Source organism: Heliangelus exortis, chromosome 1 (genome assembly GCF_036169615.1).
Source record: "Heliangelus exortis chromosome 1, bHelExo1.hap1, whole genome shotgun sequence".
Classification (NCBI taxonomy): Eukaryota; Metazoa; Chordata; class Aves; order Apodiformes; family Trochilidae; genus Heliangelus; species Heliangelus exortis.
In genome coordinates this window covers 139,181,101-139,205,544 of record NC_092422.1, presented here as the reverse complement: position 1 = coordinate 139,205,544, position 24,444 = coordinate 139,181,101, and the positions used below count along the sequence as shown (strand labels likewise).

Below are 24,444 nucleotides of genomic sequence, written 5' to 3'. Positions count from 1 at the left end.
CAGCTGCTATTAGTGCAATACTGAGTCCAAGGTAACAACCTGTGGTCAGCTCCAAGCATAAGCAAAGGACATACATGTCTCCTGTGTCTCAGTAAACCAGATTCTGTCTAACCAGTTAACATCTGGCTCTTTGTTCTGAAAAATGTTGGTGCTAGAAAGGAACAGAATGGGATGTATAAAAATAACCAAACTCTGCGCTAAATAAAGGCAATTTCTAGCTGGGTAGAAGGAAAAACTCTCGTTCTTTTGGTGGGTCCCCTTTCCTCCACTGATTACCTGATTGTCTCACCTCCACTGCTGCAGGAGACTCAGGGAGTCTGTGTGGCTGCCTTTGGAGAGTCAAGGGAGTTCCCAGCCTTCTTCTCACGCCAGAGTGGCTTCCAGGCACCATATCATGTCCAGAACGAAGAGGAGGCAGCTGAACTCATTGGTGTGTTTCATCAGGGAAAGACCTTCCAGGGGTCCTGGAAAACAAAGACATGAAAATCACCTTGGATGAGGCACTTTCTTTTTTAAATTTGGAGGAGAGTTTATCCTGAAAAACAAGCCATCCAACCTCCCCCATTCCTGCTTCAGTGCTTTGAAAATAAAGTATCAGGGAAGTTCAGTCTTTACAGCAATCTTCTTAGCTAGGTGCAGGCACCTTGGCATATTCATACACATTTTGTTCACACTGGGGAAAGTGAAGGGAACACGTATGCTAATGTGTTTACAAAACCAGCTTCTGGGCCTTCAGAAGTGGAATCAGTTTTTGTAAATAAAGTTCTTTGCCCCTTTTATTGTATAGAGAGACTCAAAAGAAATAGGCAGATGTAAAATTGATTGCTAGCTGGAAAAGACCCTTTCTTTGGGTCAGCTAACAACAGGAACTCCATCTGCACGGGTTCCTTTGCCAGCTCCCACTCTTCTCTGTCCTTTTCCTTCAGCATGAGATTTATCCAAGGAGAACCACTAATGATCTGCCTGTCCTCTCCCAGCCAGTGCCCTGGGACTAGGCCTGAGCAGCGGGGTGCTGATAGCAGTGCCTTGTCCCCAGGAGCGAGCTGCCTCTGGCCAGGTCATCGAAGAAGCCACCCAGCAAGCTCTCAGTGAAGCCAGGTGAGAAGCAACCTAAGCCCCATCCTTTGCTCCCTGGTGGTCTTGGGGGAGTGAATGACTTTGGGGTCACCGTTGCAGGGGCTGCAGTGCAGCTTAACCCTGTGGGTGATGCCCACAACATGCTTTCAACTGTTATTTTATCTAACCTGAAGCTTGTTTACAGGACTTTTTATGGTGTGCAGTTATGGAGATAAATTATCTGCTAGCAGCAGCGCTTCTCCCCTAATTCTGCTTCAGCTCAGTCCTTCTCATCTGCAGGCATTTTCTTTATGTTTGCAGATCCAAAGGGATCACAGGCAAAGAACTGACCCCTTTTATGTTACAGAAGCTCAGTGAATTAACTGATGGGAAATCACTGGACTCCAGTATCCTTTCAATGAATTGGGTGTGTGTGGAAGTACTCCAGTGTACTTTTTATCTCTTCTGATAATGCTTGGTGGGAAATGCCATCCCTTTATTAGAAGTCTCATAAGGGGCAAACACTTCAGTATTTACAAACAGATGAGAGCTTAGTGACCCCATCTTGCTTTTTCAGGAGCACCTTTACTATCATCCACTGCTGCATTAAAACTGGAGGCCAGCAGGTTGTCCAGACCCCAAAAACATCCCTCAAATCTGATCACCAAGCCTGGCTGCTCCAGGATGGAATCTCAGGGCTCTGTTGTCCACGGTAGGGCTGCACACTGAAAAGTATTTGGGCTTCCCAGAACACTGGGCTGTGAATTACAATGCCTTATCCAACTCTTCACATGGGTGCAGAGTAAGAGAAACTTAGAAGAAAACCACTCCTGGGTGAGCAGAAATCCTCTTGCACTTTCAAGAGAAAAGAAGTCCTACTGTCTGGGATGCCAGTGTAGGATCTGGAAGAGCCAGGTTCATATCCAGGCTCAGCTGCCAGTCCCCTAGGAGACATGGTCAGACAAGGAAGATTGGTAAAGGCATTTTTGCATATGAGAGCTGTATGGAGCTACAAAGTGGGGCTTTCAAGGCCTGCAATACTCTGCTTCCAGTGACATTGCTAAAAAAATTGCTGAGAGAGACTTGGCAAAAATCTCAGTAGTCATCTCTTTCTGGAAAAGATCCTCTGAGGTTTTTAGTCTCTTGGCTCTAGTTTAAGCAATTCACCTTCTCTTTTCTCTGTAAAGCCTTTGCTTCTGTTCCCTATCTGTCAAATGGAGATGGCAGGTTTCCTCTCTGTGGACAAAGAAAGGTGAAGAACAATATAAAAATTTAGGATGTTCATGCAGCGTGGTAACCTAATAATATATGTTTCCCCAAAGGATTAGGGATCTAGTCTCACAGCATCTATTTTCTGCTTTCTCCCTCTAGACTATTCCTACATAGGCTTATGACAGGTCAGTTTCTCTGGTTTTGTTTTGTTTTTTTTTCTTTTCCTCAAAGAAATGCCAAACAGACCTTGCTCTGATCCAGAACAATGCCAGAGTGGGCAGTTGCATTGCAGTGGCCCTGAGCAAACTACAGAAAGCCAGAAGGAAGGGGAACCTCCCTCGTCAAGAAGACATAACCCCACCTCAGCCAGTGAGTCTCCTGCTGCTCTCCATATAATGCCTCTCTGCTGACAATGCAGGATAAATTTATCTCTATTTCCAAAAGTAAAAGGTGACTTGGCCAGTGACCAATCTTTCTGCTTCACCCTGGCAGACATTCTCTCTTGGGTATTTTCTGTTCCTCTCAGATAAATATCCTCTCCTCCCCTATCCACATTTGCAAGGAATAAGCACTGACAGTGGCCTAATCCCACTAAGTCTTAGACCATCAAATCCATTAAAACTTTAATCACCTTTTCACCTTTTACTGAGCCCTTACATACCACTTCAACTGAATTGCTCTAAGTGCCAGGGAACCCGTGACTACAGGAGTAGACCTGGAAGAGGGTGGGGGAAGGTATTTTGAGCTGCTGAGCCATACATATGCTATAAATATCTCTTTTTCTTGGCCTCCTGGTTGTAATTGCCAAAATTATAAGAGGTACAGCATATTCCAAACAAGATCCATTATAACTCCAATACTCTATTCACTTTCTTGAATTTTGTGTGTTCCACATAATTTACAGAAAATCTATTTTAGGTAGTCTTTAGAGAGCTGAAAAATCTTCTAAAACCCATTTGCAATAGGATTTGTCAACATAAAAGAGGGCAATGACTCTAGAGGCAATAACCCAGCATTTGATGGAATGAGAAAAAAACAGCTGTATGTCCCCAAAGAGTCTGGAAACTTCCTGTTAGTTGAGCTGTACTGCTTTTTGCTGTCTTTGTAAGAGAGTGATCCACTAAGTGTCATTGAGTACTGCAATTTCTCCTGGGAGCTTGCAAGAAATTACTGCATTTTCCTGCCCACTTCTTCCCATTTTCTTTGGCGTTTGTTTGTTTGGGGTTTTTTTGTGGGTTTTGTTTTTTTACACAGCAGTGCTTGAATGTTCCTGAGGTTTGGTATGTCAGAAATTGTCCCAGGGGAAACAGCTTCAAGGACACTGACATGTGTAGACCTGTTCAGCTTCTTACATTACTCTGTCACCACTCAGAGACCACCAGCACCCATCTGTGTACTCAACAGTATCCCACTTGCCATGCTGGGGCTGGCTACAAGTAGATATAATTCAGAAAGCAATATATAGATAAGATTTTGATTCTGCCTAATCAGGATAGTACAGGCCTGCGTCTGGCCATCCAAAATAAGCACAGGCCTTCACACTGTAAATTAGATAGCTTTCAAGAGGGTGGGAAAAGTGACTAGGAAAAGCAAAGAAGACTGAGAAACATTTTCCTCAAGCCCTTCCAATCGTGTTTTACTTCTCTCCTTCTTTCTTAAAGGTGGTGATTGGAGGTATCAACGTTGATTTTACAGCCAAGGCGCAAAACCCTGTCATCCTGGTACTGTATCTGTAGCAGTTTTCTTAGCACCACAGCTACTTTTACAGGAGTGCCAAGCCAAAGGAGAGTTGGGAGGAAGGTGGTATCCATGTATGGTATCTATGTGACTGTATGCACACACATGCAAAAACCTAGGAGGTGTAGTGCTGTGTATTTGGTGTATTGTCTAGGTGGGCAATGGAGTAATACATACTGACTTACACTGTTCCCATGCAGAAAGTCACTGTCCCTACCACCTAAGACAGGAGAAGAACAATATATCATCCTTACAGTCACCACATATTATTCTGGCCTCTGCAGTCTATGTGAAGGTGCCCTGGGGCTTTTCTCTGATGCCATAAGCTCAAAGAACGTTTTTAGCAGAAGAGCTGCCCAGGGCTCTTTGGAAGCACATATGCAAAGAGCTAGAAGCAATGGATAAAGACCTTCACTGTGCTGTGACAAACTCTAATTCAAGGATGGACTCTTTAGGGAGGAAATCCCCAGTTAAGAGCCAGTTCTAGCTGCCTGGGATTGTCTTACCTATGGAAATTGGCATGAATAGGAGCAAGAGTCCCTGTGCAGTGCCCACAGTGGTAAGAAGCCTTTGATAAAAGTATTACTGACACAGTTACAGTTAAACATGAGAGCAAACTTCCTCAGTCATAAAGGACTTGAGCCACCAAAAAAAATTGTTTTAAAAAAAATAAGACCTTTTAAATGTTACCAAATCCTCTTCCTCTCAATTTTGTTTGACTCATAAACAACCGAGAAGCTAAAGTGGAGCAAACTTGGGACTTCCCCTTGCAATGGTTGTCAACCATTTGCATGGCTTATCCAATTTTTGTTGGAACTATATGAAGTACCACAGATGGAAGTGGTGAAGCTTGCTCAGAAGTTGCTTGTGTCTCAAATTACTCTATGCTGGTTGCTGAGGCAGAAAGTCCTGCCTTCAGATGGCACAATCTGTGGGGACCTCCCCATTGGATAGGGAATGTCATGCTGGGGAAGCTGTCCTTAAGAAAGATGGCTATTCAGTGATGCAGAGGCCAAACAGTATTATGATGATCAAGGGTGACACATGCTGTGACCTATCTGATAACATAGATACCCCACACTCATCTATCAGGACAAGGAGCTGAGCTCTGTGTAAGGGTGGGCAGCCACCCCTAGGTATGTCAGACATGAGTGCAGATCCCTGGAGCACTCATGGCACAGTGAGGTACCAAGGGCAGCTGTGGGCCCCTCTGGGAACAGTTGATGAGGGAAAAATAAAAAAGGAGATTTTTAAAACCGCATGAAAAAGGGAGGCATTAGCTGCCCATCTGTATAGCAATGAGCCACAGAGGTGATGGCCCATGGTGGCTGCTACCCAAGTGCCAAGCTGCAGGAGGATTTAGGAACTGACAGCCAAAATGTTCCTGCTGACAGCTGCTGCACAGAGAAAAAGGCACTCTCAACAGTGTTGCTTTGGTTGGGCTTCTGAAGACAGATTTTTTATTTTTTTTTTTAAGGGCTCAGCTCCCAGCAGATTGCACCCTTATGCATTCTGGATTTGTTGCAGAGCACTGGGGCATCACTCATACCTCATAAGAAAGAAGCTGTGTTCCTTCCTGGCTGTAATTCCTACATGGCTTTCAAGGCTATTCAGAAGCAAAGTGCTTCCTATCTGACCTGCAGGGAAGAAAACACAGTCTTGCTCAGAGAAAGGTGCTGGAAACAGCATTGTCATAACTCTCTCAGGAGACCCAGAAGTTGAGGATTATGTGAGGATTTCAACCCTCATAGGATGTGGAATAAGGTCTTGGAGATTCTCTCAGTTCCCTGAAATAATGCCAGAAAAGATCAGCCCAGACCTTTTTCAGATCACCTCAGCAAGCCCATTTTTTTCTGAGTTCTTTCAGTGCAGCCAGCCCTCACTGAACACATGGTAGAAGAAGAGATACCCAAGTAGCACTCTGAGCTCCATTTAATTTCTTTCATTCAGAGCCATTCATTTCTTTTCCTTCAAATGCAGGCTGCTAGATTCCCTCCCACTGCAACCACCTGCTACTTTTAAGAGAGATTTCACATCTCCATTTCTTTTAGGCCCTGTGGGGTTGTACAACAGCAGAGCTCACCCTGAGAAGGTCACCCTGGCTGGGTCCCTGAGAGGGAGAGGCTGGTACACCTGCTCTTAGGGCAAGGCTTGGCTTACAGAACCTGAAACTGTGCTTCTGGGATGGTTAGAGGACTAAAAGAGAAGATCAGCATGCCAGAAAAGGAAAGAAGCTCAATGAGTATTTTCAGCATCCCTGTGGGCAACAGTTTTAAAAGCAGATAGTGGCACTGCATACAATAAAGTTTGTGCTCAGTACTGTCAGTTAGTACCTTCTTTTAGTATTTTAATATTGAAATAGGGGCTGGTGTTCAAAACCATGTTGTTTGTCTTGCCTAAAGAAGCATCCTTCCTTTTTACTTTAGGGTAGGGCTTTTTTTCTCCTTGGATACCACTTGCATGGATAGTGAGCTTCAGAGTTAAAATAGCCAAGCTCAGTATTTTTGAAATTTGCAATTCTCAACAGGAAGCAGTTGCAGATGGAAATATCCTCATTGCTGGCAGTACCAGTTGCAATTCCCAAGGAACACGAGCAAACGTTAAGGATGGGTGACAAATAGTTGAAAGATGGCAGAGGCCGTAGCTTGCTTGTATACAGGCAGTTCTGTTCAGGTGATTTGAGGTGTTCAGGGCTTGGAGAACTGTCTGACAGAAAAGCAAAGGTATCTAGAATTAGCACCAAGTCCTACTGTCTACAGAATTGGCACAAAGAAAACCAGCCTGGAGGTTAAAAGTGGGTAATAAAAGGGTATATTTAGGTGGGAGAGCAGCCTCTTGCAGTCATGGGGCTGGATGTAGAAAGAAGCACTGGATGCAAAGGACAGATGTATAGAGGGAAGAAGAAGGGTTCTTAGAGAACTTGAGTATGAGTTTTGGGAATGTCCAAGAGCAGTGACAGGTTGGAGGCAGAATATTTCTATCTGTGATATGGCAGTACATTTACTTGTTTAATTCTTTACAAGCAGGGATATTCCAGTGCACCTGGGTTGACGTGGAACAGAGAAAGTCAGGGCCAGGAGCTGCTGTGCATGGGCATGCCACGTGCTTCAGTACTTGCCACTCAAACACTTGACATACTCTTGAAAGCTATGAATTATCCAAAACTGTGAAGTTCATTATGACCATTTTTAGAAATGGAAAATATGGTTTGGGATTTTACAAAACAAGAGCTTTAAAACCATCTGATAGTCAGATGAAGTCCAAATTGGTCTGAGCGCTTAGTGATGTAATTCTTCTGGCAGATGAATTAGAAGGAAGGAGATGGGTGAGGGACTGCCTGTGTTCTGACTGTCTGGCTGTTTGTGACAGACTGACAGATGGACAGAGGAATAGAAGGCAGAGGCAAGAGAAAAAAGTAGTTGATAACCACACAGGTGGAGAAGGATATTTTTGATGAGAGAGGTATGTTGGAAAATAGGAGTAAGTGAAAAAGTATTCAGACAGTGAAACAGATCCTTCTATGAGTAAAGTACAGTAGCAGTACAGGCAAAGATAACATCTCATTTCAAATAGGAAAATAAATGAATAAAATCTCAAACCCCAGGCTGCTTAAGGGGGAAGCTAAATGGAAGGCATCTGCAGAGCCCATCAGGTCTGGGTCAGCAGCTCTGGAGTCCCAGCACTGGTGTGAGCAGGTAAATTCAGAGTGCTGCTGGTATCAAAACACTTACTAGCTTTGTTCTAAGAGGTCTTGACAAATAAAACAAAAGAGAAATGCATGGGGAGATCAAGTTGACCTCACCTCCTAGGAAGTGGGACTTTCTCATCAGGGTTGAAGTCTGTAGATGACTGTAGAAGTTTTCATTGCTCTCAGACTGTCAGCTAAATGCCTTCTGCTTCTTTTATTTGCAGACCTGTGGTTCAGTAACATCAACTTCACATATTAATAGACATGTAACATCTCTACCAAGCAGCCCTCCCAATTTAACCATTCATTCTTCCAGGGTGGTGGGCAAACAAATGTTGGAAGAGTGAGACGGAGCTTTGGTGGCATTGGAAGAAACCTGGCAGGTGCCTGGGGCATGGGTTTGGCTATGGGTGCATGCCAGCTGTCATCTCTGTTTCATATTCCTTCAACAGCAGGAGCTCTTCAATTCTGTTAAGATCTGGGACCTATTAAGCAGTACACCAGTGAGGAAAATACCTGGTAAAGGCAGAGGCTATTGCAAGAAATAGGAGGGGGGGGAGTCTGGGTCAGGAAAAGAAAGGTCTGCAAATAGCACATTAACAAGTATGTAGCACAATGACCTCAAATCAAAGTTGAAGCAGCATCAGTGATCTCCAATGACTGCTGAACAGCCCCAGTATTGAATTAATGCAAGGTTATGGTCACACTAGAAGTATGTCTTGAGCAAAAATTTGAGTAATAAATAATAGGATTCTTCAAATATGATCACCCACGCACCACAGAGAACTGAGGTGCAGGAATTACTGCAGAAGAGAAAGGGCTTAAGACCTTGGCAACAGAAAAGAGTTACACTGGTGCTCCACCACAAGCAGCAGCAGACCAGTATCCAGTTATTGAAATTAGCAGGAGCAAAGTACAGAATTATTTTAGGATTATTCTGGCTTTTTGACCTTTCTTGAATCTAACACAAATGTACAATCACTTCAGACCCAGAGATGGAGAAGCTTGAGGTAAAAAAAAAACAACAAAGAAAACAGGTCACTCATGCCACCCACTGAGGTATAATCTGTGTTAACCTGAAGGAAGGGGAAGGAGAGTTTTCCATGAATCTCTTCAGATTCAGTGGTTCTAGTGAGTTAGCAGGGTGGGAACAGCAGTGTGGGACAGCCAGCAGCAGGAAAGGCTGCACAGAAGCAATGTGGAAAAGTCCACGTGCCTGTGATGGTTAAGGGGGTTATGCCATGGGAGTGCATTTTCCTTGTATTTTCCTTCGCTCATAGATGTTAAAAAAAAAAACATCCAGAGGCTTGAGAGTGTCAGTGCAGCAGGGAGATGTAGATCCCCCACTCAACCCCAACCACTCATTTGCAGCAGCTGTGTCTAAGTTTCATCCTGAATTGATGGGCATTAAGTTTTCCATGAGAGGACTTTCCTACAGAGGCCATCCCTGTGTTCACACTACCCTGATGGATTAATACCTTTTATTTCTCTTTGCTTTTAGACTGCTTCAGCCGTCTTGGACAGACTCCTCTCTTTTTATCAGCCATAGGGAAGGATGAACATTCAGAGTCCATCCTGCACTACTGTCACCACATGGTATGTTGTGCAGTAATGGCACATCAGAAGCATGGAAGCAATGATATTATAGGAATAATTCAATGCTCCTTTAGTTACAATGAGAAGTCAAAGAACCCTCCCCCAAAAACACAGAAAAAAAGAATACATGTGTGTACCATTTGGAACCTGAACCATGAGGTCTGAATCCAGCTCCAGGAGAAAGAGAGGTAAATCAGAAGGAGCCACAAGAATTCCAGGAAGGCCTAAGCACAACCAGAAATATGCAAACCCTGACCCTGAGAGACAAAGCAATGCCAGAATCAGCTTGGTTTGGGTAAAGCATAGAAGAGAAAAGCTGGATCTAGGAGCCCAGGCTGGACACTTCCCAAGTTCAGAGGAGTAGGGTTTTCCACACAGCTGCGTACACCCCTCCCAACTATACACCAGAGGAATACCTGATGGCTGCAGCAGCTTGTCCCCTGAGGTCACCAGGAACATCACCACCCCCAGCCAGGGAGCAGATCAGGCCAAGAGAAAAGTCTCAACCCAAGCCATTAGGTACCTCCATGATGAAGAATCAGAGCTGAGGCCAAGCCAGGCTGTGTGTGGGAGCCCCAGGTGAGGCTGGTCAGGGCCATTAAAGCCTATTAGTGAACTCAGGGCCTCAGGATCCAAACAGAGCACGTGGGGATACTGGAGCAACTCAGTAAATGAAGCAATAAGAATTCTTGCTTCTTTTATAAAAGCTTCATAGCAGCAGGTCTATAATCCCTCCTCTACCCAGCACAGCACAGTTGATGCCATCAAAGTGAGCAGACTGCTAAGGGAAGATGGATGAGCTGGCCAGCTGCCAAGCAATCCTTGCCCAACCAGTGTTGGAGGGGACCCTTTCTTTAAAACATCCAACTTCCCTGTGAACTACTGGGTGGGGGGAGAAATACATTTCTCTGTCCACATGTATATTTCAAGAAATGCCGTGAGTTCTCTAAGCAGATCACTGACAAGGCCCACGGGGGGCAAACACCTCATAGCTCTGTGACACTGCTGTGGAAATGGCTCCAAGGCTGCCCTCAAAATCAGGCTGTGCAGTCAGTGAGGTGGCTGATGTAGCCACCAGCTGGAGTTTGCCACCAATGGCCAGCATTGGCCAGCATATTGGCAGGCCACTGAAGTGTCACACAAGCTATGGATGAATGGATCTGCAAATGTCTCTTCCATTATACAACCTCTGAAACTGCACAGCAGTCCCTGTCACACTCATTTACTAAACAATTTCCTTAACCCACCACCTGCTCCACTGCAAACACTAAAAACCAGCCATCCACCAGGATCATCTAGGCCAAGTTACCTCTGAAATGCTGCTTATCTCAAGGTAGAAGGCAGGCTGAAGGGAGAACAGCAAGCTGGGCCACCAGTCAGATGGAAACAGAGAAAGAATGAGTTGAAAAGGGCAGGGAAGAGAAAAATGCTCCCTGTGTAATTGTTCTCCCTGTTTTAGGACATGAGTGCCATTCTTCAGCTGGAGGGGAAGAGCACAGCCACTTACTGTGCTGTGATCACTGGTGCTGGGGAGCTCAGCATTGGCTTGGGAGATATGGACATCCACCAGCAGATAACAGAGTCATATGTAAGCATGATGCCTGCTTTGTAAGCTTCTTCTTATGAGAAGGAACAGGGGTGTGGGACAGAAGGAAACAGGTAAAGCTACACCAGGGTGGAGTGGGTGTGCAGGGGGAACATGGGAAGTCCTGTGAAGTTAACCCCCTCACATTGGCCACTGAGATAGGAGCATAGCAGAGCCATCTGTTGCTGCTGACCCAAATGGAGCTTCTACCTTCCTGCTCCGCATGGTTCTGCCACTATCATCCCACGACATGCAGTCCAGAACCTCTTAATTAACTGGTCCCAGCTAATCTATAATTTTTGGCACTTCAAAGCCAGCTAGAAATCTTGTCTACCTGCAGAAATAGTATTTCCTCCTTTAGGGCAAAATGAAAAAAATGGCCAGAACACTGGTTAAAGCAAATTTTCCTGTCCCACCCCTGCCTCACCATCCCTGCTGTTCCTACATGCTGAGTTGTATCAACAGACACTGCTGCTCAGGGCATCCAAATCTTCAAAACATCAGGGCTAATGGAAGCAGTGATTAAGGACTGATTCTGTGAAAGCCCCATCACTGCACCCATTCTTCCCACCTCATTCTTTTGTTGGCAGAACAAAAGCTTATGTTTCATGACTGACAGGGACATGGAAGCTAAGTGCACTTTACTTACCAGTATGCTCCCCAGGAGGCAGAAACTTCCTGAGGAAAAATATGGTCATTGCTCCCACTTTCGTCCCCACCCTGCCTCTCCCAGGCCTTGGTACAAAAAACCATTACATGACAGATTAATTCTGCAGAGCTCTAGGAGACAGTCGTGGCTGGTGGAAACTCTGAGCCAGTCTGCTGCTGCAAAGTGCATTCTGGCAGCCCTTCTTTCCACCAGGATTAGCAGAGATACAGGAGGGATGCTGCATGGTTGTCTATAGCACTGCCCTGGTGCTCAGGCAGAGATTGAGCAGCATCATAGAGCCAAAGGAGGGAATGGCAGCTCCCTTCTCTACTGATCCACTGTCTCCCATCCCTACATGATTCAGGAAAACCCACGAGCAAAACATAGCACAGGGAATCCTACAATGACATTAAATAGCTGCATTCCCTTTTGCTTTGGGTTTCTGACTGACTCATGGGACTGAAGTAGTCTAGTGAGGACCAGCAATTACCTTTCTCTGCTAGAGGGGCCTTGCCAGTTGAGTCCCATGATTGATGGCAGGGAAGAGGGGAAGGAGAAGAAGGGGAGCAGACAGATGGAAAGATCCACTTCCTTTACAGAATCACTTTATGGCTGCACCTAAGGGCTGCAATATGAGTGAAGATCCTTCATCCCAAGTCTGAACAGCAACAATTTTGTACCTCTGCAATGACTCAAGCTCTCTCTCCTTTGTCTCCTGGATTCTCACTAGGTGTCCCAGTTCAAGGAGAACCTGTGCCAGGCTCCACTAGTTTGCATTGATGGAAATGTGCCTCTTTCCACTATTCAGTATGTCTGCCAATTAGCTAGAGAGCATCAGCTAGCAGGTAAAGAGAATTCATCCAGCCCTGGCCCTGTTGCTCTTAAAAGTGTGTGTGCCAACACACTCTGCACACATTGAGCTCTCTCCACAGCTGCTCGCTGGAGTTTTCTCAATTACTGTCTGCCATGCTGTGTTATTCAGTGCTCCTTTCTATACACTACTGCTCTGTTTCAAATGGATGAAACATTCCTGCTTTCTCTGAGTTTTTCTCATTCTGCACCTAAATCACATTACCCATAATGTAGGTGCTATAGCCCTTGGGCACTGCCAGAAAGCCAGGGAAAGCTGCTCTCATTGCTTTTAATTTCATGGCAAGCACAAATGTGTGTGCTACTGCCAGTTTGAGCAGCAATATAGTTTGCTTCTCAGAATAAGTGCTAAAGCCTCTTTTGAGAGGATTTCTCTCCCACTCCTCATAAAATATATAACCCTCTCTCCCTCGGTATGCTAGGGACCCTTCACAAATCTTTGGAGTAATGCCTTAATTTTAAAAAACAAATCCTGAAGAAGGAAGCAATGTTCTTAAAATCTGGCAGAGGCTCCAGAACCAGCTAAAAGAAGTAACAAACCTGACATCTGATTATATCTCACCAGAGCCAGGAGTAATGGCATCATTGCTGAACACCAGAAAAGAAACCTTGGGAGACCCTGTGTGCAGCACAGGGGAAACAGTATGTCAGTATCTAAGAGATTACACACATAACACCTTTTCTGCTGATCACACTGAGCCTTCTACACTGCACCCTGTTCTGACATAGAGGTGTGGCACAAATTAATTAATTAACCAATTGCAATGTTGTTTTGAAGTGTGCTATGAGCCAACAGATGAGAACAAGGCCTCTAAGCCATTCCTCTCAGACAGCTGGAAAGCACTCACATACATTTCCCCCAACCTGCAAGAGCTCAGAGCAATAAATCGGACCCTTGGGAACCCTCTGCCAGCAGGTATTGAATACTCAGAAGGGTTTCTCACACTTTTATGTAACCTACATCTTGGAGAACAGCAGTTTCTATTCAGCCCCTATTTCAAGCAAGTTGGGTTAAAATACAGTGGCAATTAATAAGCACTTTTGGCATCTTCTGCCTTACTGCCATGTCTGAGTAGGTTGTAGGGCCCAGGCTGGATTGATGAGCTGTCAGGGAACACAGTAGGCCTGGATGGCTCCTGTCCAAAACCAGAGATCCCCTTTGGCTCACTTCATCAGCTAAACAGCAGCAAACTCTGGTTTGTAAATGTACCTCTGAATCACGATGCTCTGAGGGCATCTGTCCCAACAGTACCACCCTTTGCAGAAATTAAAAAGCCCACAGAATGCGGGTGGAAATCCAAGAGCATTAAGACAAGGATGTCATGCTTCAGGACGGGTTTTTGATCTCTACAGACATGTGCTTAGTCCCATGAGGGGTGGTTTTCTCTGCATAGGATAGAAGTATGGTATGGAAGTCTAATGTCAGAGAATCCCATGTTTCTCATGATTTAAAGGAAAAAAAGGAATCAACCACATTTCAGAAGTGCTCATGAATAGTAGCAGTCATAGATAGTAGCAGTGATGCTCATAAATAGGCTGGCAGCCTATGAAAAGGCCAGTCAAGGACCTTCAAAGTTACACCACAGTTTTCCTCCTCACTGTCTGAAGAGCTGCCATCCGGGTTGGAGGATGTTGTCCAGACTGTCATGGCCCTGGCCCGACCTTTGCTGTCCCACCTGCACTGTGTGGTGGTGACCCTTGGCACTCATGGTGTCCTCCTTTGTGGCAAGAGCCTGGGAGGGAGCATCTCTCTTCATCCAGGAGCCCATGAACAGGTAAGGGCATAGGAGAAAACCTCTGAGCTCTAAGCTGCTTCTCTCTAGGACCATATAGCACTGTTCCTATTTCTGGTGGCATAGCAGCAGTCCTGGGAAACATGACATCACTGCTGGCAAATGTCTGTGTTTGGGGGTGGAACACACAGCTCTGGAGGAAATCAAGTTGTCTGTCCATATACTGCTGTCTCCTGCAGCAGTGTTTATAGTCAGCTAGTTTTAAATGCACTTGCCATGAATATTCATGAGTGCAAGCTTCATTTTCAGGAAGCTTCATTTAAATAGCTGATCTCTTTCTTTCTTTCAAAGTGTGAAAATAAGATTATTGCTTTTTTTTTTTTTTTTTTTTTTTTTTTTTTTTTTTTTTTGGCATCCCTGCAGGTCTGGATGGCATCAGCAGCCAGGCCAGGCTTTATTGGCTCCAGCAATTCCCACTGCCTTCTCTTCTCTCCCCCCACAGACTTCAGCTGCCAGCCTCTGTGCTACCCACTACCCTGCCATCCACATCAGCAAAGAGGAGATAATCAATGTCTCTGGAGCTGGTGACAGGTATATTGCTCATGGCTTTTGTCTCTCCAGCTAAATGTGGAAGGGCCATAATCAGATTTCTTTGAAATTTTACTGCAAAGGCAAACAATGTTCTGCTGCTTGAGAAACAGACTGTAAGGCTCCTGCAACAGGACTGGCTACTGCAATTCCTTGCAAAGCTTGCTAAAAATGTCCCCCTGAGTATCTTGGAAGCCAGTCTTGCCACTATTAGTTTCTGCTTTTCTTTAAGATCCAAGTCTTTCATAGCAATCTAGTAGTTCTGAATTACTGAGGGCTGAGATGTTAGAAGAAAAGTAAACCCCCTTGCATCAAAGTTGTCCTACTGACTGCTTGACTTCCACACTTCTCCAGTCAAAGTGGGGCTGTGACTCAGCAGCTAAAATTGCCCTATAAAAGCATTTCATCAGGTTCCACATGTGCCTCTGGCAATAGCTCATGCTTCAGAAGGGTCTGCTCTATAATTCTTGTAGCTGTTCTCACAATGCTGTACATAGGAGTGAGAAATGACAGGTATTATTCCTAGCCTCACTGATCAGTTCTCAGTCTGCCAGAGTAATATTTTATTATGCTCCTTGTTAACTTGTCAAACTATATGTAATAGTCAGGTTGTGGGCTTTTTTCTTCTTGCTTTGTAAAATAATTGTTTCTATCCTTCCGTTGCCTTGGACTAGACCGAAAGGCTGGGTGTGACAGGTATTTCCTTTTATTTTCCTAGTATTATGTACCAATAATTCAACATAGCAACACTTGTTTTTTTCTTTTACTAGTAGGCAGAATGAAAAGCCCTTCTTTAAAAACTTACAGCATCCTTAGTATGTGAGTTAGGATCAATCAAGAATTTCTTTACAAGCTGTTTAACCTACTTAACACAAGGACACACACCTTGTGTCCCTTGTGTCTCAGAGCTGGTGAGGCCACACCTCGAGTCCTGTGTCCAGTTCTGGGCCCCTCAGTTCAGGAAGGAGATTGAGGTGCTGGAGCAGGTCCAAAGGAGGGCAACTGGGCTGGTGAAGGGACTCGAGCACAGATCCTATGAGGAGAGGCTGAGGGAGCTGGGGCTGTTCAGCCTGGAGAAGAGGAGGCTCAGGGGAGACCTCATCACTCTCTACAACTCCCTGAAAGGAGGGGGTAGCCAGGGGGGGGTTGGTCTCTTTTCCCAGGCAACCCTCAGCAAGACAAGAGGGCACGGTCTCAAGTTGTGCCAGGGGAGGTTTAGGTTGGGTATTAGAAAGAATTTCTTTACAGAGAGGGTGATCAAGCATTGGAATGGGCTGCCCAGGGAAGTGGTGGATTCTCCATCCCTGGAGATATTTAAAAAGAGACTGGATGTGGCACTCAGTGCCATGGTCTGGTAACTGCAGTGGATCAAGGGTTGGACTTGATGATCTCTGAGGTCCCTTCCAACCCAGCCAATTCTATGATTCTATGATTCTATGAAATCACCTCTGAGATGAGTGCAACAGCAAGCTGGGCTTCTCCAGAGAAAACCAAAGTGTTGTTTGGGCCAGTAAGTGTAACAGTAGAGGAACAGGGGCTGGGAGGAACCTTGAGGGGTCAGCCTGTCCTAAGAAAAGCTCCTCTTTGCTCACTATTTCTAGCAGATGTGCCTAACCTCTGCCAGCCCCTGCAGGAACACATCTTCTGGACAATTTTTGCTAGAGGCCAATGTAAGCTACACATCTTCTTTAGGGTTCCCTTACCCTTTTTAAAAGCTTAAGGGAACAGCAAAGGTGAGATAATGTGCACCACTGCCAAACACCTCCACTGAGTTACAGAGAAGTACTTGAAGTTTGGTTTTCCTTCTAAAACTAGCTGAAAGCTGAAAGCCCATTACTGCTCCCATTCCTGAGGTAATATTGTTCTGGAAATCCCATTCCCCACAATCCCTAGGCCCATGTGGGAGTTTTTGTAGTCCTCTTGTTCACCCAGGGCTTTCCTTGCTGGTGACTATGGCCGCTCCATTGAGCTGCAGGAATCCCTATTCTACAGAGTAAGAGTGCCAAAGCAGACTGGAAATGCTGGGACACTGCACATTACCTGACATTGCCATCTCCACAGCCCATAAACTGGTAAAGCTGCCTGAGCCCAGGCTGTTGGCACTTTCAAGGGTCTGTGCAGCAGGGTATGAACCCAGGGCTATAATGCAGGTAAGGCTCAGCCCCCCTGAATCCTTGCATTGATCCAGGGCACCTCACTTGCTTCAGCTTTCCTGTAACTCCAGAGATGCTGCCCAGGATCTGTGTGTGTGTGTGTGTGTGTGTGTGTGTGTGTGTGTGTGTGTGTGTGTGTGTGTGTGTGCCTGGAGCAGCACCTGTTTGCTCCTTGCACCTGGCTGCCATGACAACATAACACCATGATCCTGCACATGGCATTGCTAGGGGATGCTCCCCCAAATATTTACCCTGAACTTCTGGAGCTGCTTAGAGACTGAATGGTTTATAGAAATCATAATCTTCTGTGCCTTTGTTAGGTGTAAAAAGATGTTGATTAGTCAGAGCACAAAAAAACCCCAAGCCTGATCTTTTCCCTTTCACCATAGATTTCCTCATTAATCCTCCTGCAATCACATTTTCCTGTCCTTCTTGCTCTTAAATGTCATTGTCTTTTCCCCTCTCTTTCCCTTCTGCTTTGTCCTTCCCTAGCTTCCAAGCATCATTACTTTATTTAGCTATGAATAAGCAGCTGTTCCCAGTCAATCACAATCACATCCCTGTACATATTCATGCCTCAACAGAGCTTTCCCCTGCAAGCCAGGGAGGTGACAAAGTCATTCCCTTCCCCTGATGGCCTCCTGAGTGCCTTGTTAGGACCTGGGGGTGACTGCTGCTGTTCCAAGCACTCACATTGCTTTCACTGGGAAATCTCAAATGAAAAACCATAGCAAAAAGTTTACTGAAATCTGAATCTTCAATCTCATTTCAGCTTCAGATTTTTTCCAGCTGTGTCTGTTGCCCCTCTCACATATATATGGAAACTTTACCTCTGTTTCCCCTCCACCCCTTCAGCTCAGTCACACCTTCCTTTCCCAGAAGTCTCCTGGTACCATGACAGGATAAAGACACTGTTTCCAGGGAGGAGGGGGAGCACAGTCCTTGTTTACAGGTGGACATACAAGCTGTGTACTTCAAATTACTCTGACAAATTTGCAGTAAGTCCATAGCAAAGACAGGAACAGGAACGTAACAAGGCCCCAGCAAGAAGCAGAGAAGTGACAGAATAATTAGAGATCAAGGCAAAATGGAATGAGAAAGTACCTCAGATTCTTAGATGAGAAGCAAACAAAATGTAAACAGCCCTATCTGGGTTTTTTTGAAGGAAATATAAGGAAGAAAAAACTTTTTGTTATAACCTCACCCCTCCTGTGTGATATTCTGTTTCTGTAAGTGTTGGTTTGGGTCCACATAAATGCTCTTACAAACAAATGGCCGTGTTCCTGAAGTCAAAGCTATTCCCCCAGTGTTAAAAACTACCTTTCCTTCTCTCCACAGCTTAATGGCAGGAATCCTTGCAGGAATGCTGGCTAAACATGACACAGACACCTGTGTCCGGATGGGTCTGCTGGCTGCAAACTTGTCTCTCCATTCCTATGAGGCCATTTCCCCAGAAATCAGCACTTCCAGTGTCAGCCAGGAGCAAGTCAAGAGCAGGAGCTGGCCAGAGGTGAAGATATGGAAGATGAACTAGGGCACTCTGGCTCTCTCATCCATCACCTTGCACTCCCAGCATTGCCATGTCCAGGAACTGGGATGTGCTTTGAATTTCAAGCTCAAAAGCTGTCTGCTGACCAGAGAACTTAGACTTTTGGTACATACCACGTTTGGGGAGGTGAAATGTCAGTGGAATGCGTTCGGTGACAACTTGTATCACATTGTTCATGTTTATGTTAATCTGCTGTTCTTTCCTCCCATTTTATTTTCTTTTATTTTCTTCCTTCTTATTTTTATTTTATTTTTGTTGGGTTACAGCAGCCACAGCTTAGTTCTCCATTCTAATGCCTGTTGATCATTTATATCACCTCTCCATTGAAGGAGAACATTAATCTGTTTTGGTCTTGAGTAAACCCTCAGAGAAGGAGGCCCCAACCCAGGCAACAACTTTGTAAAGAAAAGCTGTTTTCGGATCCTTCAGACCTCTGAACCTCCAGTCCTTCTAGGTTGTAGGAATTTTCCCTTCCTCCATCTTGTGTCCCTGTTGTCTGTAGCTCCTCTGCCATCAAATCCTCGATCTTCAGGACCATCTTTCTTCAGGTGGGCCCAGCAGCAACATCATCTTTTGCTGCTTACTCCTGGATGGTATCCCAGAGAGCACACAGCCTCTGGCAAGGTGCAGCATGTGACAGTGGCAGGTACCTGACACTACAACAACCTCATTGATCTTCCCAAGCCAGTCAGCAAGCACCATCCTTTCTGGCTCTGAAGCCCAATGCCCATGAAGCAAGCAGACAAAACCAATCAAAGAAGGGTAACCAAGGGCCAGTTGGTGACCTTTAAAAGATGTCTGTCCCTTGTTCCACATGCCCTCCTCTGGACTTGGGGTTTCCTTCCTCCTCAGCCCTCAGGAGCAAAAGAGAGCAAGGTCTTCTCAACACACCTCTGTCACTTGGCAAACCACTGGGTACTTGACAGAGAAAACTTCCCACATGTGGGGAGGAGCAGTGGTGGGCATGGAATCCTAACAGAGCACTGCATGCTGGCAACAAAACTACTGCTCAGTCACACCTTCCCTTCCCTATGGAACAAGAAGTCTCCTGGTACCATGACAGGATAAAGACACTGTTTCCAGGGAGGAAGGGAAGCACAGTCCTTGTTTACAGGTGGACATACAAGCTGTGTAATTCAAATTACTCTGCCAAATTTGCAGTGAGTCCATAGCAAAGACAGGAACAGTGCATCCTTAACCCTGTCCAGACTACAGCTGCATGATTCTCCTTCTGCCTTTAACTGCTCCAGAATCTTACTACCAAGAATATCTACACTGAGATCAATTTCACACAAATAAAGTCTTGTCCACAGCCTTTTGAAAATTACCTAATATAGGCAGCTTGGCTATGGAAGCCAGCTTTTCACTCTTCTGTTGTGTAATTTATCTTCTGGAGATACCTCTTCCAGGTAGCTTGCAACCCCTGAGTGAGTGAACTCGGGGGTGGGAAGATACAGGCTCTGCCTGTGGTTCTTTTTGGTCACACAGGGTGTCTGACTCCCTTGGCAGGGAATAACAAGGGATGGCAGTGGCCAGATGAGTGGCCAGAGACCTCTGTGTGGGTCTCACAGGGATGCTTGCTGGCTCAAAGCTGCTGAACCATTCCCTATTAAGAAGGTCAGGGACCTCATCCCTACTCCATGCCCAGCGTGCATTTACAAATGCCAAAATTATGTCTGGGGGAGCACAGGACAGAGAGGCTCCAGCATGGGCTTTAAGTACAGTGTGAAACAGCCTCTCTCTCTCTTACAGCTTTACAGCAGCTGCTGTGTCCAAGTTTGTCATCACAACAGCCATGCCTGACAGTGCCTGTTCCCTAGGGCACCCCTGCTGCCCACACAGCAAATGATAGCAGCAGATGTGTGGGATTCAGCTCTCTGCATGGTGTCCTGCCTCCCTTTTGCTCACATTCAGGGGGTGGGTTGGCAGCTCACTACCACCCTCCAGAGTCCTTCCTTCCACCAGGAGGATGTAGAGCAGCAGGCAGGACACAGACACTTTTCACACTGGAAATCTGGCCTTGGAGCTGGCAGAGGTGATGGAGGTTTGAGGTGCTGTGACTGCTGCCCGTCCTGCCCAGCTCTTTAGTTCAAACTATCCACTGGCTGGAAACCATAAGTGCATCCTACCCAAATGCTTTGATCAAACCAGCACTGTCAGTCCCTCCTCTGTGGTAGGGGATGTTTTCACAACAATTTCACAACATTCACAACAATTCTGAATGAAAAGCTTCTCTCCCCCAGCTCCATGTATGTGCAAATGTTGCCCTTTGGTGGCTGAGGTGGCCCAGTAGAAAAGACTCAGAGTGTGACCTTCCCTGCTGGTAAGTGGGGTTGAGGGTAAAGGGATGGTCCTGCTGCTCGGGACTGTGACTGCAGCATCTTGGCCAGGAGGCTGATGATGGGGAGGTTGTGACATGGTGGAGGGTGCCATCCCTTCTCCAACCCTGAGAGATGCCAAACATGGACACACTTCCCATGGAATTAAAGTGAAAAAGTCACCTCCTCCTTTGCAGCATGCAGTGTGCACAGGATGTCACTGCAGGCATAAACACTTTGGTGAACACTGAAGCTCATTAAAACTAATTTCCAGTGGAGTTGGGTTTTGGTGCTGGCTGATTTTTGAGCCTGTTGCCTGTAAGCCTGGAGTACAGCCTCAGACTCCTTCTCAAGACATTGCTGAGGACCTTGCCTGAGGAGATCACTGGTGTCTGACATGGCACAAGAGCCAACCAAAGCTTGGTCAGGGCAGCTCTAACACAACTATCCTGAGCGGGCTCTGCTGTTCAGTAAGTGAACTCCCACTGCAGTGGATAGAAGCACTAACTGGGTGCCTTTCCTCTACCCAGATCACTTTCCGCAAGCTCCTTGTTACTCCCTACCTCTGAGCCTGCTGCCTTTTCATCAGATTTGACTAAAAACTGGGTGAAGATCCGAGAAGGCACGAGGAGCAGGCTGGAGAGCTGACAAAGTTGTATCAACATTGGTGCTACCTCTATAGGCAACCAAAATGAAAATAGAACAGCTACATTTTCAGGGACTCAGGGGACTAATTTTGTTCTTAGACATCCCCTCTCCACATGCCACACACCAATATTTAACAACAGCTCTCCCCCACCTTGCTTACAAGTGTGGCTTAGCTAAAGGACTCTGCTCAGAAGTGGGAGACACTGCCCACAGGCACACACACACCCCTACCCCTCACAGAGTGGGGACAGGGGGGCCATGGTGGGAGGGTGCAGGGTGTTTGGAGCATGAGGGAGGGGGACAGGGACCCACACAAGCAGCTGGGTTTGCTCACAAAAAGGGAGGTGGGACATGTTAGGGGTGGGGGAACAGGGTTGTGCCCCCAGGGTAGGTCCCTGCACTATATAAATTGCTTTGGCTGGATCCAGCAGCAGGGGAAGGAGGCAGCTTCCAACCTCTGCTTCTACCTCTCTCTGAACATCATTGTTTGGGCAGGAAGGATCCGAGCAAAGCCAGGCTCAGAAGATGAAGGTCCATTTGGAGATTGTTGCTGTGCTTCCCCTGGTCCTGCTCTGCTCAGTCCTGGCACCATCTGAGGCACTGGGGATCTGGGCAGCCACCCCAAAGCTGCAGCCAGAAGCTGGAGATGGAGGGGACAGCCTGCCTAAGCAAGGCTTGGGGGGGAGCCACCCCCCAGCCGGTCCCTTGGGAGTGATGGGAGAGGTTCCCCCCAGCTCCAGACCCCTAGCCAAGGCCCTGCTGGGCAGTGGCAAGCAGGACCCCCCCAGCAAGCCCTGGAGGATCCCACAGCAACCCTCCCGCAGCAGGAGCCTGGGGCTGAGCCATCACCTGAAGGGCCACGGGAAGTTCAACGGGGACACGGTAAGCACAGCCCATCCCCCCCCCCTCCCCGAGGATCAGGGTTTGCACCCAGGGCTTGCAGGGAGATGGGGAGGATGGGGAAGTGTCAGCCCCTTGCTCCTGACCCTGGGGCTGGGCAGCTGGGTGAGCCCCTTCTGCTGACCTGTCTGCAGGGCACGGAGGGGCTGTGCATAATGGGGTTAAGAGCACCTAGGGAAGAGGATGGGGTCAAAGAAATGGGTCGTTCCCTAAGCTTTGCAGCTCCGTGGGTTCCCCTGGGGTGGGTGGGATGTCACTGGCTCGGCACTTGTTATAACTTGTTATAACAGGGAGCCAGCAGGGGCTCTGACAGGTCTGTGGACCAGAGACATGGAAACCAGGCAGGACAGCCCCATAATTCAGTGCTATGCAGGGGAAGGAGAGCATCCTCCTGGAACAGCCCCATGCCCTGAGTTCCCAGCAGTTTTACCATGCAAACGCTTGCAGTCATTTGGCTACACCCCCGTGCAGGCTGCCACCATCTGCCCTCACATGTACCTGCCCGTGCAGCTCAGCCAGCTCTCCAGCTTTCAAACCAGTTCCCCCATGCACACCTGAGCCCCAGCACCCCCATGCAGAGCCAACCTCACCACCTGACAGCCCCTGGGGCATTACGGGGACATAAAAAAAAAAAAAAAAAAAAAAAATCAGGCAGGAACGAGGGCAGTAGCAGGAGGTGCAGCGTGTGCCATGGCCCCGCAAATATTCCCCAAGAGCTGAGTGTGAAAGTGCTGCCCACAGCACGGCCTCACAGCACTGTTCAGCTTGTGGGACAGGTGAGGGAGATGGGCAGTGAAAACCCTAAAGCCCCCTGGGGTACCTGGTGAGGTGCAAAGCAGAGCCCATGGCTGCACATGCCCCTTGTGAGCAGGTCGGGAGGTGAACACAGGTCTGGGTGTGTGCCCCAAAACACCACGGCAAGGAGGGGGGTTGGGGGCACCTTCAGCCACAGGGGACTGCCACTTCCTGCACTGTCTGCCAAGAACAGTAATGAGCTGACCCGGAAAATGCACTTGGGCCCTGACTTCTGCAGCTCCTTCCATGCTGCTGCTGCTCTACAGCCTGGAGAGCAGCAAGACTGCAGGTTTTACTGTGTTATTTTACTGTTTTAAATGGAAACCAAATATCCAGCAGCAAATGCACATCCCATTATACCACCTAACCTTCTGCAACTAGGCTTTGCTCTCTAATGAGAGCTCTCATCTTCCTATCTCAGGGAGATGGAGAGGCTCTTTTCAGCTCATCTCACTGCTGTCAGGGTAACCATGCTGGAGCTGACAGCCCCTGGCAAGTGCATTCCCAGGGCTGAGCAGTTCATGTCACCCCAAAACAACTAACAGGCTGCAGGGCACGTAAACCCCAAAAGGAAACCTTCTGGTTTTATGAGAGATGCCTGCACAGAAGGTACCTCTCAGAGGTCTCCTCAGGGCTGGGGGCTCTCAGCAGCGTTGAGCAGAGGGTGATGACTGGGAGGGGGTCCCAGGCCAGGGGTCGGGCAAGGCCAGACACTGTGGCCACTTCTGTCCCTTCCTCTGCAGCACTCCTGCCACAGCATCCAGTCCAGACCCTGCCAGAAGCCCTCTGACTGTGGTGGCTGCCTGGGGCTCTACACCTGCAAGCTGCCCGCTGGCACCTGCAACCTGAAAGGTGTCTCCAGGCAGAGAGGTAGGCTTCAAACCCCCCAAAAAAGGGGACCCCCCCCTGCCTCCTGCAAGCACAGCCCTTCAGCTACACCCCTCCAAACCCAGGTCACACCTACCCTGTGCAAGACAGGTCTTGTCTGCACAGGGCTGCCTGTCCCTCCTGCCACCAGCGGCCACCATCAGTGATGAACGAGCAGCTGTGAATAGGACACTGCTGCTTCTGTCAGAGCAGGGATTTGCCCAGCACCCTGAGCTCCTGCAGGGCTTGTGGACAAGCCCAGGAGAAGTCTGGGGCCTTGGGGTTTAGCCAGTGGCTTTGTGAGTCAGCCAAATGCATCTCTCCCAGGCAGCACGGGCACTGCAGAGCTGCTCATGTCAGCACATGTGAGATGCTTAATTAACCAAGGACTGGCAGTGAGCAGAGATCACATCTTTCAACATTTAACCTCACAAGAACAAGTGTCCTTGTTCTCCAGTGCCCTGGGTACATCCATAGTGCCTGCAGACTGGCCTCTCACC

The 24,444-nt window shown here is 47.2% G+C and overlaps 1 protein-coding gene across 8 annotated transcripts in view; it reads left to right on the top strand.

The window, feature by feature from the left end:
* LOC139787907 (uncharacterized) overlaps positions 1-19,728 on the top strand; it is a 36,641-nt gene extending 16,913 nt beyond the window's left edge. For 5 of the 8 annotated variants that reach the window (XM_071727335.1, XM_071727300.1, XM_071727308.1 and 2 more), the window contains exons 7-19: positions 304-430; positions 978-1,098; positions 1,378-1,463; positions 2,513-2,637; positions 3,930-3,989; positions 8,010-8,076; positions 9,195-9,289; positions 10,749-10,877; positions 12,254-12,368; positions 13,172-13,309; positions 14,002-14,168; positions 14,629-14,717; positions 18,206-19,728. In XM_071727335.1, coding sequence (XP_071583436.1) covers positions 304-430; positions 978-1,098; positions 1,378-1,463; positions 2,513-2,637; positions 3,930-3,989; positions 8,010-8,076; positions 9,195-9,289; positions 10,749-10,877; positions 12,254-12,368; positions 13,172-13,309; positions 14,002-14,168; positions 14,629-14,717; positions 18,206-18,401 — 1,515 coding nt within the window. In that variant the 3' untranslated portion in view covers positions 18,402-19,728. The other 3 variants (XM_071727317.1, XM_071727352.1, XM_071727361.1) reach the window with 3 other exon arrangements.
* Positions 19,729-24,444: the final 4,716 nt, after the last annotated feature.